The 16040-nt window shown below is 36.3% G+C and overlaps 2 protein-coding genes across 2 annotated transcripts; one reads left to right on the top strand and one right to left on the bottom strand.

The window, feature by feature from the left end:
• Positions 1–1139: 1139 nt before the first annotated feature.
• LOC132698364 (probable prefoldin subunit 4) lies at positions 1140–1948 on the bottom strand. The gene is made up of 4 exons (XM_060664375.1): positions 1815–1948; positions 1661–1765; positions 1484–1600; positions 1140–1394 (listed from the first exon to the last, which is right to left on the bottom strand). The coding sequence occupies exons 1-4, from the start codon at positions 1848–1850 to the stop codon at positions 1245–1247; spliced, it is 408 nt and encodes a 135-aa protein (XP_060520358.1). The 5' UTR covers positions 1851–1948; the 3' UTR covers positions 1140–1244.
• A 1879-nt stretch (positions 1949–3827) lies between these two features.
• On the top strand, positions 3828–7658 carry LOC132698774 (uncharacterized). The gene is made up of 4 exons (XM_060665016.1): positions 3828–3926; positions 4190–4350; positions 7410–7511; positions 7570–7658. The coding sequence occupies exons 1-4, from the start codon at positions 3857–3859 to the stop codon at positions 7621–7623; spliced, it is 387 nt and encodes a 128-aa protein (XP_060520999.1). The 5' UTR covers positions 3828–3856; the 3' UTR covers positions 7624–7658.
• Positions 7659–16040: the final 8382 nt, after the last annotated feature.

Raw genomic sequence — 16040 nt, forward strand, 5'->3', positions numbered from 1 at the left:
AGCAAATTTTTTATGTTTATATTTTTTCATTTAATTTATTTTTTCAGTGAAGCACTAAAGAAGTCAACACGACGATTGGCGAAACGTTAGCTAGTTCGACTCAACAAAAACCGACGCAGGAGGAGTCCAGAAGTTTTATAAAAACTTCCTATATTTTTATTTAAATGTTAGCTGTTGAGCGTTTCAGCGTTCCCTACCCATATTAAATTTTATAAACAATATTAATATACATTTTAAAGTAGAGATTTTAAGAGGGAGCTTAAAAATATTAACTACTAGTATACCAAACTTCACTCTACGCCCACTTATACTGAGAAGCTTCAATTACTGTCAAGCTTAAGTTATGAACACTATGAAAATGGCTGTATAAATAAGAATATCGCAAAACTATCCACTAGAAACATTTAGCACTTTAGGTCGAAACCGAAATAGTTTTACTACTCTGCTACTTATCAATATTCCATTTGACTAAATTTCTTTTGTCTCCAAAATTGAGTACAGTTTAACCAAAAAACGAGAATTAAAATTAAATTGGAAAACTTGGGATGAAAACCTTTTTCTTCTCATTGGAGAAAGTTTCGACATATTGGATAGTAATTATAAGTGTTTTTCCCATTTAAACTAATAAGTACTTAGTTAGTGGATATGTCATGCCCTACAGCGTTCATGTACAATTAATCTGAGTTAACGACGATGGCGTAAGAATACAAACAGGAAATGGTGCTGTGGCTTACCATTTAACAATTGTAAATAATCATTTTTAAATTATACGCATGCGTAAATCATTTCAAATTTATTCATATTTTATACAGAACGTTACAAAGCCATAAAGAGAGATATATCTGGGATTCTTTATTGGCAAAGTTTCAACTATCAAAGCTGCAATTTAGATAATTAATTTTTTTTGAAACAACCTTACAAAATGATTCTCACTGAGCTTTTCCATCTGAATAATTTCTGTGTATAATTGGTTGCATATTCCGTTCGAAACTCTTCCGCTTGAATTATGGGGTCCATAAATATTAAAATAACGAGTATTTGGAAAAAAATTTTACATTGTGGAAAAAAGACTTTCACAGTTATTTATTACAGTAATTAATTTATCCTTGAGTGTAATCAATAATAAAATTATACAAAAATTTCTAATCTTAGAAATAAGGAACATTTATTTCTATAAATTAATTTATTAACATTTCACAAGAACAGCAAGTTTTTTGAAAATTATTACTTTTATTATTTATTGGTTACTCATCTGCCTCCAAATTTATGTGACTACCAAACTTTCCATACAAGTGACCTTTCAATTCAGACATTTTTTCCTTTACATCGTCAGCTTTAATTTTTAACTCATTCATTTCCTCGGTTAGCTTTTCCTTTGCTTCTTCTAAACATTTCTGTAAAAGAAAGAAAATGTTTCTTATACAGTGACTACTTTAATATCATCATCATCGTATTATATATTATTTATTTCATAGAGTCCTACTTGTGTAGTGCCTAAATCTTGGAAGACAAACACTTCTCCTATAAGGTATGGAACTGGTTCATCTTCATCAAGTAGCTCTATTTCATCGGAAGCGTCTTCTAAACTTTTCAGGTCATTCTAAAAATCCACATACAATCAGCTAGTTTTGACACCACCTCAGTATTGTCAGTCCCGTACCTCTTTAGCTTTCACTTCATCCTTTAAATCCTCAAGCTTGGCATTAAGTCGGGCAAATATGTTTATTTTTTGTTGGTCTTCATAGGTTATATGAACATCCGAATCCTAAAATGAATATTTTAGAACTCTTTTCACTGAAATGTTCGACACGTACTGGTTGAAAAGTGCCTTTGTTTGTATTTGAAGCCATTTCGATACAACCGCCGTTTCGATTTACTCAATAAACATAAATAGCCAAATAAGGTTATGTCGTTCACAGAATAAAAATGAAGCACTGTCGTGTTCAACACAGAGTACGGATTCACATTGACACAGAACGTTGTTAGACAAAACAGGCATTCCCAATAATGTAATAAGGGAATACACTTAGTATGGGACTCAGCGAAAGTAAATGAAATGTTGAAAGATATTTTCTATTATAGGTGTTTAAAAGAATAAAACTGATTTTATTGATTTTAATTTTGAAAATTACATACAGCTTTTTTAAAACATTATTTAATTTCTTGAAATAAACTAACAGATATTTAAATGCTTGGGCAACAGACTTCAAGACAAAGCAATATTTAAACTTCAAATCCTGTCGCCTTCACCAATTACAAAGTACGCTGTTAAGGACAACCTAATGATAGATGATTAGATGATACTGATGATGATTGCGTACTGAACGGTTACCTAGGTTTAAATGAGTTGGACCAATTCTTAATAATCTGAGTCAACTATTATGTAATTGAACATAAACGGAATTGATTTTATATCGATAAGAGATATATTTACGAAGTGTGATTCATTTTATTTTTTGAATGATAAATAGAGCAAACTCGGAATAATATGATTTGCTGTATTATTTGAAACTGCCTCTTAAGATTGCGGTTATATGTACAAACTTGGTGCCTGAATTGTATCTGTTTATTTTTTCAGAAAATTTTAATTACAAAATTTGTTTGTTTGAATGTGCTGCATGCCGTAAAAATAATTATACGGGGTATCTCATTGTATTAAACTTCCTTATATTAAATAGAATACGCGGTATATTATTTTATTTTTATATTTCTGAGAAAATTTTCCTTGAATAATTTAAAAATTTTTAAAACAAATTTTTAACAGTTTTTGGCTCATTTTTATCGCCTGTATGGTAAAATAAAACATCTGCCGAAGAGTGGCCAAAATATATCAATCGTTTATTTATATCATTTTTGATGTTGTAAAACTTTGTTTTTTAAAATATGTAATACTCTTTACCAATCTTCTGGATTCCTCCTGCTCCGGTCGTTTATCAATCAATGACGTTTCGCCAATCCTTCTGTTAGCTTTTTCATAGTACCATGTTACTATTTGATGGTGTGACGCAAAATTTAATTCCGCAACGATGGGCTCTCTCTATACGTATTTTCAACAGTTATGTTATTATTTCATATTTTCTATCAATTTATTAATTTCTGTCTATGCTGTATATTGCTAAATTTTGGACAGCCTTTAATCGATAAATTAATTTCCAAGGACATACAAACGAATTAAAAATAATTAAAAGCGGATTGTTTAAAATGAAGTTATATCTTTGATTATACATTTTGAATAGATTTAATAGAATTGAATAGTCTATTAGATAAAACAGCTTTCACAAGTATTTCTTTATCAATAATGCCGGCCATTATGTTTATGGAAAATTGATATTGTCCACTACTGAACATAGCCCTCCCTCAAATTTTTGCCACTTTTCGCTGGATTAATTCAATGGCTTCTTGATTTATATTTTTGGTTTAAAAACAACAAGCAAATGATTAAAATTGCAAAAAAATGTTTTGTAACTATTTCTGGACCTATTTATGTATACATGAATTATTTTTGGATGACGAAGCGTTGGGCCTATTTTTGGAAACACCCTGTATACGTTTCAAAGTACTTATTTTTTAATTTTGAATATATTTTATAAGAAAATAAAACAAATTATGAATCATGGAGTAAGATCCGCAAAGCGACCCTAATTTTAAAAAGTTATATTGAGCAAATACGACTGATAAGACGCGCGTCATATCTTTAGGTAGGGACGGACATTTGCAATTGGCAATGTCACTCGTATACCTTGATTACATTGTTCTTATCAGATGGTGATTAATTGGGAAATATATATAAATCCTGGCTAAGTTTATTATAGCTTATTATAGCCGGTTTTACAAAACGCTAGACCCACATAGCGTAATGGCAAAAGTAAATGGAAAATTCGAGTTTGTCAGCCAAGAAAATGTTGGTGATTACTATAAGGCGGCTGGTAAGCGCACTTTTATAAAAAGTAACTTTTAGTGCCCAATATTTGCGGGGTATTATTTGTTTTATAACTAAATACTAACTGAATTTGTTGGGTATTTTCGAACAAACTTCCTAATTTTATTGCTAAGGGGGATAGCATTTTTTATACGTAAATGAATCTTTTTACGATATTGAAATATAAACATGTTCATTCAGACCACATCACCGTTTTCAGTTTGCGAGAAATGATTATTACTAAGTAATATTTTACCTAAATAATTGCAGGCTTTCCCGAAGAAATTGCCAAGGCGTTTGAAGCCGATGTGAAGCCTATTGCCGTGTCTGTTATTGGGGATAAGATTACTGTAGCGGTAGGCGACCAACCGCCTCTGGAATATACAGAGGGAAAGGAAATCGGCGTAAATAATGCTGATGCTTCGATCACAGTAAGTAAGCAACATTGTCTCTGTTATTGTTATTCAATAACTGCAAATTGTTAACAATACTATAAAGCTTGAAAAATAAATAAATAAATGAAATAAATAAACATTGACAGTTCAAATATTTGTGCATAAAGTATTGTTAATAATGAAAACGCCTTTCTTTACAAATCTTGATAAACAAATAGCAATAAATACCGAAAAAAATAGTTTTTCAATTATTCACTGTCTAAAATTAGATTACTAAATTTTAAGTACTGCACTCTGCGATCGATTTAAAAAATTTTGGCAAAGATAGCCCAAATATTACCTCATAATAAACAAACCCCCATTTAATCGCATTACATTTACATTAAAAAATTAAATAAAAATTGGTAGGCAGCTGTCTATTAAAAAAAGTTTCCGCGAAACCCTTAGATACTTTACAAATATATGGAAGTATCTAGAATTTGTCAAAATCGGGTCAAAAATAAAAGGTTTATGAATTATTTACTTTGCTTTCTCTTATATACATTTTCAGGATTTCATTCCGTGAGTAAGAGTTTATAAAAATAATCAATGTATTTACGTAACCAGGAAAGTTCAAATTAATACCAAATTTGTTGTATTGGTATAATCAATCAATATCAAATTGTGACAAAAGTGAGCCCCCGTAGATTACAGCAACCGTAATAAAAACTCTAAAAGAAGTGTGTTTTGCGAGAAGACCGTAAATATGGCCCGAAAGCCTAAAAGCGCACGAGTATATTGCAAGATTAACAGTTGCGAAAAACAAATATCTGAAAAACTGGAATAGACTTCCTTTCATAAGAAATGCCGTTAATAATCTAATTTGATCTTGCATATAACATGGCTGAATGGGAGTTTGCCTTAATGAGAACAACCGAAGGGAAAGTGGTATTAAACTAGGCAATTTTTACAACTTGCAGTTGAATAGTATAGAACTTGGTACCGAAATGGAATAATTAGTAATATTGATAATTTCATTTAATTAATTGAAAAGAAAATAATCTTCAATAATCATCATTTATTTTTGTATAATATACAATTTATTAACCAATTCAGGGTTTCGTCAAGAGAAAATAAGTGCCAAAAATCTTCTTTCAATTTTATATCATTGTTAGTGGTTTATCTTCACAATTCTAGAAAATAAAAAATTCCATGTTTAACCCTGAACTACTATCGTGGGGTCAAATCTGGCTTAATTAACTTCTTCTGTGATTACCTGGCAGACGGTACCGCGCGTGACGTTGTCGCGCTATATACTCTTCCACCTAAGTGAATTTGACCCCGCGATAGTAGTTGCGTTAATTTTATTTTAGTCTGAATATCTTCTAATAGTTATTGTTCGAATTGGCGGTATCACAGTGACATCGGACAATGTGTACAACTTTCTAGACTCTTTAAACGACCCACCTGAGAATGTTGAAGATAACACTGACAATAATAACAGTGATACAGACAATGAAACACTCTGACCATGATACAGACTCAGAAATCCATCTAAGTAACGCAGATTACATAAGCGACGAAGTTCAATCAGCATCTGATGAAGAATCGTACGAAAATTATTATTACGGACGCAACAGATATAAGTGGGCTAAAAATCCTCCGGCAGCATCAAGAGTTCGCGCGCACAATATTATTACGCACCTTGTAGGTCTTCGTGGACCTGCCTTACAATCAAAACCATCGAGTTCAATTGAATCGTGATCTCTATTGATATACAAATAAAAACAATACCTAACTAAATGCAAATTATGGAGATACATGCACATTTGCCGATCACGTAAGCGAAGCTGAACTCAAGGCCTTTTTGCGTATTTTACATCTCTCCGGTTTATTCAAATCCAATCCCGAGGATGTAGAATCACTATTTTCAACAAGTTCCTTAGGCGGGCCATGTCAAAGGAACGCTTCTTATTTCAGTGCCATTAGATTTGATAATCATGTAATAAGAGAGCAAAAAAAGGTCAGTAGTGGTAGACTTGCAGCAATATCCTATTTGTTCAACACTTTTATACCAAACAGTATAGCAAATTACACCTATTCCGAATATGTCACAATCGATGAGATGTTGGTTGGGTTTTGGGGCAGATGCCCTTTTAGGTTGTATATGAAAGCCAAACCGGTCAATTACGGCATCAAATTATGTGTCTATGTGATTCCAAGACACATTATTTGGTAAATGCTTTCGTGTATACTGGCAAAACCAATGAACCAAATCCTCTGAAGCTATCCATACCTACCAGATCAGTACTCACTTTAGGGAATCCAATTGCTAATAGTAACAGGAATGTTACTGGTGATAATTGGTTCACTTCATTAGAGCTGGTTAGTGAACTAAAGAAACTTGGACTTACATATTTGAGAACCATGCATAAAAACAAGAGGGAAATTCCTCCACAATTTGAACCCAATAAAAACTACCAAGTTGATAAGTGCCTATTTGGTTTTACTGGAGACTCTGTTAATCAGGAAACTAAAAAACCTGAGATAATAATGTTTTACAATGTGACGAAAGGAAGCGCCGATGCCCTTGACCAAAAATGTACCCTTTATCGTTAAGGTCGAAGATGTCGTCGATGGCTTTTGGTGATTTGATGCGCTATAATGGATATTGCTATGGTAAATAGTCATATCATTTTTCACGCAGCTAATCCTGGAATAAAAAAAAATCGCTCTGAGTTTATCAATGAGCATTTGAAAATAAGATTTGCTATGCCCAATTTGTCCAGAGAACTTCGCTCATTAATCTGGAAAGCATTAGCTACTTGTGTCAAAAACATAAGTGTCCTTTTTTTTGCCTGAGATTAGAATATCTTTTTCTTCTGTTACAGGTGAAGATAGTATTATGAGAATCCTATTTGCAGAGAATAGACTTTTTGTTCCAATATTTTTTAATATTTTTTTTGTTCTAATGAACGTTTGTTTTTGTTTATATAAAAGTGAAGGTGTTGCTTATTTATGTTCTAATATATTATTTTTAAATATAAGTCTCTTTTTCTAAATATGTATCTTCTATATACTCATACATATATTTAAATAATTTGGTTTTTTTCTAGAGTGTCGCGAAATTAGACGGCGACACTTTGACAATTTCTTCGAAATTCGGTAGCATGTCCGAAGATAGAGTGTTGAAGTTTTCGGACGAGGAATTGGTTATTGTAAGTTCATATATTTTTCGGTCCAACGTTGGGTCCCTGCAACAATGTTTTGTTTCAGACTGCTGCAAATAACGCGGGGGCGACAAGCACGCGTGTTTTCAAAAGGGTTTGAAAATGCTACCTGTTAATGAATATTATTAATCTCTTATGCGTTTCTTGTTTCTTTTTCCTTATCCAAAATTTTCTCCATCATGATCATTGGGTAATGTTGTTGAAACCGATGAATTTTCGAAGATAAAGAAGAACGTATTGAGCGCTGTTGGTTTCAAAATGTAATTTTTTTATCCAAATAATGCTAGTTCATTATATAGGTACTTCATCAATAAGTGTAAAGTAAAAATATAAAAGATTAAAAAAACTAGAACAAAATAGAGTGGCGTAATTAATAAAATAATTTAATGCATTTTATCCAGAAGGGACTACATTCCTGTTTGTTTCGATCGCTTGGGATTCGGCAAATTCGAACATTCGCAAATATTCTCGTGAAAAGTAATTTACTCGAATAGGTGAAATTGAGTGTCCTACCCTTGCTTTTAAATTGTTAAGCTCCAAATAATTAAAGCACTAAGAAAAATGTTTTAATAATAATAATAAATATAATTTAATATATATATATATATATATATATATATATATATATATATATATATATATATATATATATATATATATATATATATATATATATATATATATATATATATATATATATATATATATATATATATACAGGGTTTTTCACTTAAAACTCCGTACGCCAATAACTCCAAAACGAAAAGAAATATTTAATTTATGTAAAAAGTAGTCAAAGTGTGGGGTCAAGTAGATATTTCCTAAAGTTTAAAAAATTCGACGCCTGCAAAGAGCTGGGCGTCGCGACGCGTCGAAAAATTATTCGATTGCAGAGACTTTGGAAATACGCTCATACAAAAGTACATATTATTTAAAAACTTTTTTGTTATTTACTCAAACTTATTTACTTTACCCGTTTCTAAGTTATACCGATTTAAAGTAAACATTTCTTGATTAATAAAAAATGTGATGAACGCTTATTTTTACAAGTATGCCATGAATGTTAGTTACTATGGCAACCATTGTTATCGCAGTTGTTTTAAGTGCAATTACAAACAATAGATTTCAACTATATTAGTATGATTTTATTTATTATTTTTTATTTTTATTATTTATATTCTCGGTTCAAATACCTCGTTACTATTTGGGCATTATGTGCAGGCGCTCCATCCTGCTGTAGCCACATATTCATTCTAGTGTCAAGAGGCACTTTTATAATAGTTCCGGAAGTGTAGTTTGAAGAAATCTTAAATAGCGATCTGCATTTAAAGTTCCTTCGTAAAAGTAAGGTCCAATAAGGAATCCATTTAATATGCCGCACCAAACATTGATACTAAAAATTCGTTGGTTACCTCTTTCTGTAATCCAACGAGGATGGTTTTCGGACCAAAAACGACAGTTGTGTCTATTAACGATTCCATTATTTTGAAATCGACTTGTCTCCATAAAATTTTCGAGAGAAAATTTGCATCTTGGCTATACAAATCGGACAATGTCGCTAAGAAATACATTCTTCTAACATAATCGCCTGGTTCTAGTTTATGAACTAGTTTACTTTTGTACGAGTGAAAAGAGTTTCTATGTAGAATTCTCCACGAAGAACTTATGGTAACACCGGTATTTTCTTTTATCTCTGATAGGGATATCTTGGGGTTATTATCAACCTGCTGAATTACAGCAGCAGTATTTTCATCATTTGTAGCCGTCCTGTTCCTATCTCTTTTAGGTTTTATGAAGCTGCCATATTCTCTTAAGTTTTTACATAAACTTGAAAAGGTTTTTGCATCGGGGACTCTTCTATACGGATAACGCCGTGCGTAAACTCTTTTTGTTTCTCTACAATTGCATCTGCATTCTCCAAACACCAGTAACATGTCTACTTTTTCCTCATTGCTAAATTGCACCATTTTCACATAATAATTCTTAGTTTTTTTTTAAACCGAACAAATTTGGATATTTCTTGTGACAAAATGTGACAATTTTTTGATACAGCAATAACAACTTACGTTTGTAATTGCACTTAAAACAACTGCGATAACAATGGTTGCCATAGTAACTAACATTCATGGCATACTTGTAAAAATAAGCGTTCATCACATTTTTTATTAATCAAGAAATGTTTACTTTAAATCGGTATAACTTAGAAACGGGTAAAGTAAATAAGTTTGAGTAAATAACAAAAAAGTTTTTAAATAATATGTACTTTTGTATGCGCGTATTTCCAAAGTCTCTGCTATCGAATAATTTTTCGACGCGTCGCGACGCCCAGCTCTTTGCAGGCGTCGAATTTTTTAAACTTTAGGAAATATCTACTTGACCCCACACTTTGACTACTTTTTACATAAATTAAATATTTCTTTTCGTTTTGGACTTATTGGCGTGCGGAGTTTTAAGTGAAAAACCCTGTATATATATATATATATATATATATATATATGATGACACTATATTCCGGGATATCATCCGTTCGCTCGTTGAACTCCGACTGGAATCCTGCATCCGACTGGAATCCTGCAAATCTTGCATCCGACTGGAATCCTGCAGACGTTTCGCCAAAATCTCACTTGGCATCTTCAATGCTCGCGCTCCGAAAACACTTCGAACACTGGGAGGTTATCGGCGGTGCGTGCGGTATTTATACTCTGCGCCGGAGATGGTAACGGTGCTGCTTGTGCGTGGGGGGAGGTGGCTCCGCCCCCTGAATTGTCGCGTTGTTAATTTCGCCCGATCGTAGTTGCGATGTCCCCGTTGGCTGCTGCGCATCGCTCTGCTGTTTGATTATCGTTCTCCACGTGTTGGATAAATGCAGAGCGTCGTCTCTCGTATTGAGGTGTCCGGACTTTTCTATTTCGATGGCCTCTCGTATAATCCTAGTCCTAAAATCAGGAATGTTAGCTATTTGTTTGCAAGTGCCGAAATCAATTTTATGGCCTGTCTGATGTTGGTGCTGAAACAAAGCAGATGTTGTTTGTTTGTTTCTTATGGCTAAACGATGTTCCTCGAGCCTGGCTGAAATCCTTCTGTTGGTCTGTCCCACATACGTCAGGCTGCACGATCCGCATGCTACACTGTATACTCCTTGGTTTTCCAGAGTAATTTTTTGTTTTGGGTTTCTTAGTATTGCTCCGATGGTATGGTCAGGTTTGTATGCCGTTGATATGTCGTGTTTCCGTAATATTCGGCCGATTTTGTCAGTAACCCCCTTGATGTATGGCAGGACAGCGATCGATCTTCGTTGGGTCTCGTCCTGCACTCTCTGCTGCGGCTGTTGTTGTTTACTGATTGCCTTGTTGATGGTGCGCCTTTGGTATCCGTTTTGTTGAAGACAGGTACTAATTTTCTTCAGTTCTTTATCTCTGTTCCTCTCGTTTGTGAGCCTGAAGGACCGAGCAATTAATGTATTTGCCACTGCCTGTATCTGTGATGGGTGGTGATGAGATTTAGCGTTCAGGTATCTATTAGTGTGTGTTGGTTTTCTATAGACAGTGTGTTCCAAGTGTCCATCTTCGGTCCTTGTGATGTGCACATCTAAAAAGGGCAGACTGTTATCCTCTTCAAGTTCTATTGTAAATTGAATCCTTGGGTGAATGGAATTCAGATGATCTAGGAATTTCAAAAGCTCCTCTTTGCCAAAAGGCCATACAACAAATACGTCATCAACGTATCTTGTCCATAGTTTTGGCTTCAGATTTGCCTTCTCTATTGCTTTCTTTTCGAAGTAAATCATGAAGAGGTTGGCAATCACAGGTGAGAGAGATGATCCCATTGCTGCTCCATCTATTTGTCGGTAAATTTTCCCGTTGTGCATAAAGTAAGCGTTTTTCAGGCAATGTCTTGACAGATCCATTATGTATGGCGGAAGATCTTCGTTTTCTTCTATAAGCAAGAGTGCCTCTTCTACTGGAATACTCGGGTAGAGGGATTTGACATCGAAACTTGCCATAATGTCGTCCTTGTCCATCCTGAGAGAACCTAAAATCTGAGTGAAATGTTCTGAGTTTTTAACATAGGAATCTGCCTTTTTCACTATAGGCTGAAGTGCACTGGCCAGATGTTTTTCCAGCTTGCATAATGGTGAGTTAAAGGCGCTTACGATTGGACGCAGGGGAACCCCGTCCTTATGGATCTTTGGGAGCCCGTAGAATTTTGGGCAACGACTCGATTTTTCCCTCGGAATAAGTTTCTTCTTTGTATCCTCGTTTATTGATGAATCGAGAATTTTGGACTTAGTTGTTTTTTCCAAATATGTCGTGGGATCTCTGGTGACTAGTTTGTATATTGGGTCGTTCAAAATATCCTCCAATTTTGCATTATAATCCGACGTATTCATGACGACAGTGGCATTTCCTTTGTCTGCTGGCATTATTAGAATGTTTTCGTTTTTGTTTAGATTCCTTAAGGCTTGCATTTCTTCTCTGCTTAAGTTTGGTTGCGGTGGTTTTGACTGTCTTAAGACTCTGGCGACATCTTGCCTAATTAACTCCGCATCTTGTTCGTCTATGGTGGAAAGACTTGCTTCGACGTTGGAAACGATCTCTTCGACGGGTACTCTTTTTGGAGCTATTGCGTAGTTAAATCCTTTATTCAGTACGCTGACTTCTGTATCGGAAAGATGGTATGCTGAAATATTATGAACTGTACTGCTTCGGTTTGTATTTGGCACTTGTCCTGATTTTTTGGAATTTGACTGAAGGATTTCTAATTTCTTCCACAGTTTTTTTGACGTGATGTCCTTGTCTTTCTCAGTGCGCCATGATGTTACTAATTCTATGCGGTCCCACAGCAACTGATGGATCTTGTTGCTCAGTTTCAGGTGGAGTCTGAAAAGTTGTAGCTCAGTCTCACTAATTTCGTACCGGGTCCGCCTGATCTGGTCTTGGAGTAGGGCCTTGCTAGCTTTGTCCAGGATAGCTTGTGTCTTTCTGGTGCGTGTGTGATAAGACAACCTTGTAAATGTTGGCAGCAAGTTCTGGTTGCGGCAGCTTTTAAGAAAATTCAAGTTGCACAGCGAAATAACCCTCCTTTGTCTTAGTTTTTCATAACACTTGGTGGCTGTAAAGATCTCCTTCCCGTAAAGGTGTATGATATTCTCACGTATTGATTCACGGATGGAAAAATGTGATGACACTATATTCCGGGATATCATCCGTTCGCTCGTTGAACTCCGACTGGAATCCTGCATCCGACTGGAATCCTGCAAATCTTGCATCCGACTGGAATCCTGCAGACGTTTCGCCAAAATCTCACTTGGCATCTTCAATGCTCGCGCTCCGAAAACACTTCGAACACTGGGAGGTTATCGGCGGTGCGTGCGGTATTTATACTCTGCGCCGGAGATGGTAACGGTGCTGCTTGTGCGTGGGGGGAGGTGGCTCCGCCCCCTGAATTGTCGCGTTGTTAATTTCGCCCGATCGTAGTTGCGATGTCCCCGTTGGCTGCTGCGCATCGCTCTGCTGTTTGATTATCGTTCTCCACGTGTTGGATAAATGCAGAGCGTCGTCTCTCGTATTGAGGTGTCCGGACTTTTCTATTTCGATGGCCTCTCGTATAATCCTAGTCCTAAAATCAGGAATGTTAGCTATTTGTTTGCAAGTGCCGAAATCAATTTTATGGCCTGTCTGATGTTGGTGCTGAAACAAAGCAGATGTTGTTTGTTTGTTTCTTATGGCTAAACGATGTTCCTCGAGCCTGGCTGAAATCCTTCTGTTGGTCTGTCCCACATACGTCAGGCTGCACGATCCGCATGCTACACTGTATACTCCTTGGTTTTCCAGAGTAATTTTTTGTTTTGGGTTTCTTAGTATTGCTCCGATGGTATGGTCAGGTTTGTATGCCGTTGATATGTCGTGTTTCCGTAATATTCGGCCGATTTTGTCAGTAACCCCCTTGATGTATGGCAGGACAGCGATCGATCTTCGTTGGGTCTCGTCCTGCACTCTCTGCTGCGGCTGTTGTTGTTTACTGATTGCCTTGTTGATGGTGCGCCTTTGGTATCCGTTTTGTTGAAGACAGGTACTAATTTTCTTCAGTTCTTTATCTCTGTTCCTCTCGTTTGTGAGCCTGAAGGACCGAGCAATTAATGTATTTGCCACTGCCTGTATCTGTGATGGGTGGTGATGAGATTTAGCGTTCAGGTATCTATTAGTGTGTGTTGGTTTTCTATAGACAGTGTGTTCCAAGTGTCCATCTTCGGTCCTTGTGATGTGCACATCTAAAAAGGGCAGACTGTTATCCTCTTCAAGTTCTATTGTAAATTGAATCCTTGGGTGAATGGAATTCAGATTTATCCAACACGTGGAGAACGATAATCAAACAGCAGAGCGATGCGCAGCAGCCAACGGGGACATCGCAACTACGATCGGGCGAAATTAACAACGCGACAATTCAGGGGGCGGAGCCACCTCCCCCCACGCACAAGCAGCACCGTTACCATCTCCGGCGCAGAGTATAAATACCGCACGCACCGCCGATAACCTCCCAGTGTTCGAAGTGTTTTCGGAGCGCGAGCATTGAAGATGCCAAGTGAGATTTTGGCGAAACGTCTGCAGGATTCCAGTCGGATGCAAGATTTGCAGGATTCCAGTCGGATGCAGGATTCCAGTCGGAGTTCAACGAGCGAACGGATGATATCCCGGAATATAGTGTCATCACATTTTTCCATCCGTGAATCAATACGTGAGAATATCATACACCTTTACGGGAAGGAGATCTTTACAGCCACCAAGTGTTATGAAAAACTAAGACAAAGGAGGGTTATTTCGCTGTGCAACTTGAATTTTCTTAAAAGCTGCCGCAACCAGAACTTGCTGCCAACATTTACAAGGTTGTCTTATCACACACGCACCAGAAAGACACAAGCTATCCTGGACAAAGCTAGCAAGGCCCTACTCCAAGACCAGATCAGGCGGACCCGGTACGAAATTAGTGAGACTGAGCTACAACTTTTCAGACTCCACCTGAAACTGAGCAACAAGATCCATCAGTTGCTGTGGGACCGCATAGAATTAGTAACATCATGGCGCACTGAGAAAGACAAGGACATCACGTCAAAAAAACTGTGGAAGAAATTAGAAATCCTTCAGTCAAATTCCAAAAAATCAGGACAAGTGCCAAATACAAACCGAAGCAGTACAGTTCATAATATTTCAGCATACCATCTTTCCGATACAGAAGTCAGCGTACTGAATAAAGGATTTAACTACGCAATAGCTCCAAAAAGAGTACCCGTCGAAGAGATCGTTTCCAACGTCGAAGCAAGTCTTTCCACCATAGACGAACAAGATGCGGAGTTAATTAGGCAAGATGTCGCCAGAGTCTTAAGACAGTCAAAACCACCGCAACCAAACTTAAGCAGAGAAGAAATGCAAGCCTTAAGGAATCTAAACAAAAACGAAAACATTCTAATAATGCCAGCAGACAAAGGAAATGCCACTGTCGTCATGAATACGTCGGATTATAATGCAAAATTGGAGGATATTTTGAACGACCCAATATACAAACTAGTCACCAGAGATCCCACGACATATTTGGAAAAAACAACTAAGTCCAAAATTCTCGATTCATCAATAAACGAGGATACAAAGAAGAAACTTATTCCGAGGGAAAAATCGAGTCGTTGCCCAAAATTCTACGGGCTCCCAAAGATCCATAAGGACGGGGTTCCCCTGCGTCCAATCGTAAGCGCCTTTAACTCACCATTATGCAAGCTGGAAAAACATCTGGCCAGTGCACTTCAGCCTATAGTGAAAAAGGCAGATTCCTATGTTAAAAACTCAGAACATTTCACTCAGATTTTAGGTTCTCTCAGGATGGACAAGGACGACATTATGGCAAGTTTCGATGTCAAATCCCTCTACCCGAGTATTCCAGTAGAAGAGGCACTCTTGCTTATAGAAGAAAACGAAGATCTTCCGCCATACATAATGGATCTGTCAAGACATTGCCTGAAAAACGCTTACTTTATGCACAACGGGAAAATTTACCGACAAATAGATGGAGCAGCAATGGGATCATCTCTCTCACCTGTGATTGCCAACCTCTTCATGATTTACTTCGAAAAGAAAGCAATAGAGAAGGCAAATCTGAAGCCAAAACTATGGACAAGATACGTTGATGACGTATTTGTTGTATGGCCTTTTGGCAAAGAGGAGCTTTTGAAACTCCTAGATCATCTGAATTCCATTCACCCAAGGATTCAATTTACAATAGAACTTGAAGAGGATAACAGTCTGCCCTTTTTAGATGTGCACATCACAAGGACCGAAGATGGACACTTGGAACACACTGTCTATAGAAAACCAACACACACTAATAGATACCTGAACGCTAAATCTCATCACCACCCATCACAGATACAGGCAGTGGCAAATACATTAATTGCTCGGTCCTTCAGGCTCACAAACGAGAGGAACAGAGATAAAGAACTGAAGAAAATTAGTACCTGTCTTCAACAAAACG

The sequence above is a fragment of the Cylas formicarius genome, unplaced genomic scaffold (genome assembly GCF_029955315.1).
Source record: "Cylas formicarius isolate icCylForm1 unplaced genomic scaffold, icCylForm1.1 PGA_scaffold_2__14_contigs__length_35257938, whole genome shotgun sequence".
Taxonomy (NCBI): Eukaryota; Metazoa; Arthropoda; class Insecta; order Coleoptera; family Brentidae; genus Cylas; species Cylas formicarius.